Source organism: Apaloderma vittatum, unplaced genomic scaffold (genome assembly GCF_000703405.1).
Source record: "Apaloderma vittatum isolate BGI_N311 unplaced genomic scaffold, ASM70340v1 scaffold3338, whole genome shotgun sequence".
In the NCBI taxonomy this organism is placed as follows: domain Eukaryota; kingdom Metazoa; phylum Chordata; class Aves; order Trogoniformes; family Trogonidae; genus Apaloderma; species Apaloderma vittatum.
In genome coordinates this window covers 1-2,892 of record NW_009731062.1, presented here as the reverse complement: position 1 = coordinate 2,892, position 2,892 = coordinate 1, and the positions used below count along the sequence as shown (strand labels likewise).

Below are 2,892 nucleotides of genomic sequence, written 5' to 3'. Positions count from 1 at the left end.
CCACCGCAAGCCTGGCCTGTATCAGAAATAGCATGGCCAGCGGGACCAGGCCAGTGATTGTCCCCCTGTGCTTGGCACTGGTGAGGCCACACCTTGAATCCCGTGTTCAGTTTTGGGCCCCTTGCCACAAGAAAGACACTGAGGCACTGGAGAATGTCCAAAGAAGGGCTGCAAAGCTGGTGAAGTGTTGGGAGAACAAGTCTTATGAGGAGCAGCTGAGGAAACTGGGATTGTTTAGTCTGGAGAAAAGGAGGCTGAGGGGAGACCTCATCACTCTCGACAACCACCTGCAAGGAGGCTGTAGCAAGGTGAGGCTCTGTCTCTTTTCTCATGTTACGAAGTGACATGACAAGAGGAACTGGCCTCAAGTTGCACCAGGGGAGGTTTAGATTGGATATTAGGAAAAATTTCTTAAGTGAGAGTTACCAGGCATTGGAACAGGCTGCCCAGGGAAGTGGTGGAGTCACCATCTCTGGAGGTATTCAAAAGACATATAGATATGGCGCTTACATGTAGTTTATTGGTGGATTTGGCAGTGTTAGGTTAACAGTTCGACTCAATGATCTTAAAGGTCTTTTCCAACCTAAATGATTCCGCAAGTCCATGGAAGTTACAACTTCAGCACGCTGTACTAAGAATTTACACTGCTGAAGTGCTCTCCCTAATGTACTTAGGACTACCAGAGTAAAGAAGTTTCCAACTGTTCTACTTTACCAGGCAACCCAGGAACTGCAATTATTTGGGTTAAAAAATAAATCAAAAGAAAAATACAAAGATGGAGCTTATCTGTTTCAACCACTGTTAGCTCAGCGATCTAGTGCATAGACGTATGGAATTCCTTACATCAACAAAACTGGAGCAAGATGTTCAGCTTCATGTCAGAATGAGGAAACTTAAGACAGTTTTGTCACTGAAGATAGCCTAAAATTCATCGTTATGGGGTTCAGATGCGCACATCTTAATGTCTAAGACTCACTATTCCTCTTTAAATTATAATCAGTATTGTTTTTCTTGCAGACATTGCCTTTATCAAAATGTTTTTATAACTCATAGATGAAACCTAACTTGACTTCAGTTGTCACATCCAAGACTTAATGTAAGGAAGGGACTATCAGAAAAGGAAGCAAGACATTTCCACTTATTAGAATAAAGATCTCAAGCCACTCCAGTTTAGCAATTTTAGCATGAACATGTACAAACCATACCTTTTCTCCAATACATCCAAATCCCACTTCAGATGAGCAGCCACTTTAAGAGCAAGAAGTTTTAAAATGCGGTTTCTTTTGTTATCAGGTGGTGGCTGGACTTGGTTCTGCTCATTCACTGACGGTTTCGAAGCTTGTTCCAAGAACTGGACAATGAGCTGCACGGGTGGTGGATCTGCAAAAAAATACAGCCTCTCTTCAAATTATTTGTAAGCTCTGAAATCAATTTCTTGTTGCAGCTATGAACAGCTTATCTCCTTGTAATTTATATAGGTGACTCTGTCAACCAGTAGATTCTAATCCCAAAGGGTATCCTTCTTATGCTGACTCAAATCAGATTACTAAGACACCTTCGTTTAACCTTCAAGTTCAGTTGACCATGGTAAGCATACTCTGATACTTTTATTTATTTTCACTATTCTGTATTAGTTATGTTCCAGCACTTGCTTCTACAGAAAATAAGCACTGCCTATTGGAATCACAAGTTAGCATTTGTAAAAATATATACATACTTGTAATTATTCTCTTCATTTTAAAATATATTTCTAAGCAACTGCTGGTACTTCTGAATACATGTAGAAGATGCTGTCAGTCTAATTTTTTTTAAAAAAAAAACATAAACAAACCCCAAAACTCTCCCTAACAATATGAGTCTCTCCAGTACTTTTGAGCTGTTTTGAAAAACCAAAGCCAAACCATAACTATCACACTTTTATTGAACCATCTGAAACACAGAACTAGTATTAATCACTACTTTTAATTGCAAAAGAGAAGTGTAAGCTGTAAGCACAAAGATGTAGCCTGATCATGCTTAAGTATTTATTAGCTGTAACAGTAATACTGTCCCAAGTTTTCTGGTTTCCTTCATCTGCTTGTAGAACTCGGGTACTGAAAAAGATGATTCCCACGTCGCAGAATCATCTGAGTTGGAAGGAACCTCTAGAGATCATCTAGTCCAAACCCCTGTGAAAGCAGGATTGCCTAGAGCACATCACACAGGGTTGCACCCAGGCAGGTTTTTAAAGTCTTGAGAAGCAGACTCCACAACCTCCTCGGGCAGCCTGTGCCAGTGCTCTGTCATGCTCACAGTAAAGAATCACAGAATCACTAAGGTTGGAAAAGACCTCTAAGATCATCTAGTCCAGATCTAGTTCTTCCTCATATCTAGATGAAGCTTCCTGTGTTCCAGCTTGTGCCTGTTGCCCCTTGTCCTGTCACTGGCACCACTGGAAGGAGTCTGGCTCCATCCTCCTTGTACCTGCCCTTCAGATATTTAGAGCCGTCAATAAGGTCTCCTCTCAGCCTTCTCTCCTCCAGGCTAAAGAGTCCCAGCTGTCTCAACCCTTTCTCTAAGGGAGATGCTCCAGCGCCTCGTCACCTTCGCTGCCCTCCCTCGGGCTCTCTCCCACAGTTCCCGTCTCTCTCGACCTGGGGAGCCCAGAACCGGACACACGGTTACAGATGCGGCCTCACCACAGCAGCACAGAGGGCCAGGATGTCCTCCCTTGACCTACTGCCCTTTCCGAGGCGAGCAAAACAGCTACTTTCACACACGGCCACGCTCGTGTAATAACACATCAGGCGCGGTTTCCTCTCTTCCCAGGCCTAAGAACACAGAGCGACAACTCCAGCACCGAACCTTTACGAGCACTCTAGTTCTGCCAGCAAGACTTGAACGGGTTCCCAG

The 2,892-nt window shown here is 43.4% G+C and overlaps 1 protein-coding gene across 1 annotated transcript in view; it reads right to left on the bottom strand.

The window, feature by feature from the left end:
• The window catches only part of INTS8 (integrator complex subunit 8), a gene marked incomplete at its 5' end in the record, with an annotated part of 24,524 nt that extends 23,123 nt beyond the window's left edge, over nt 1-1,401 (bottom strand). The window contains one exon of the mRNA XM_009875030.1: nt 1,206-1,401. Within this exon, the coding sequence (XP_009873332.1) occupies nt 1,206-1,401 (196 nt within the window). The remainder of the gene's footprint in view (nt 1-1,205) is intronic.
• Between the last annotated feature and the right edge of the window lie 1,491 nt (nt 1,402-2,892).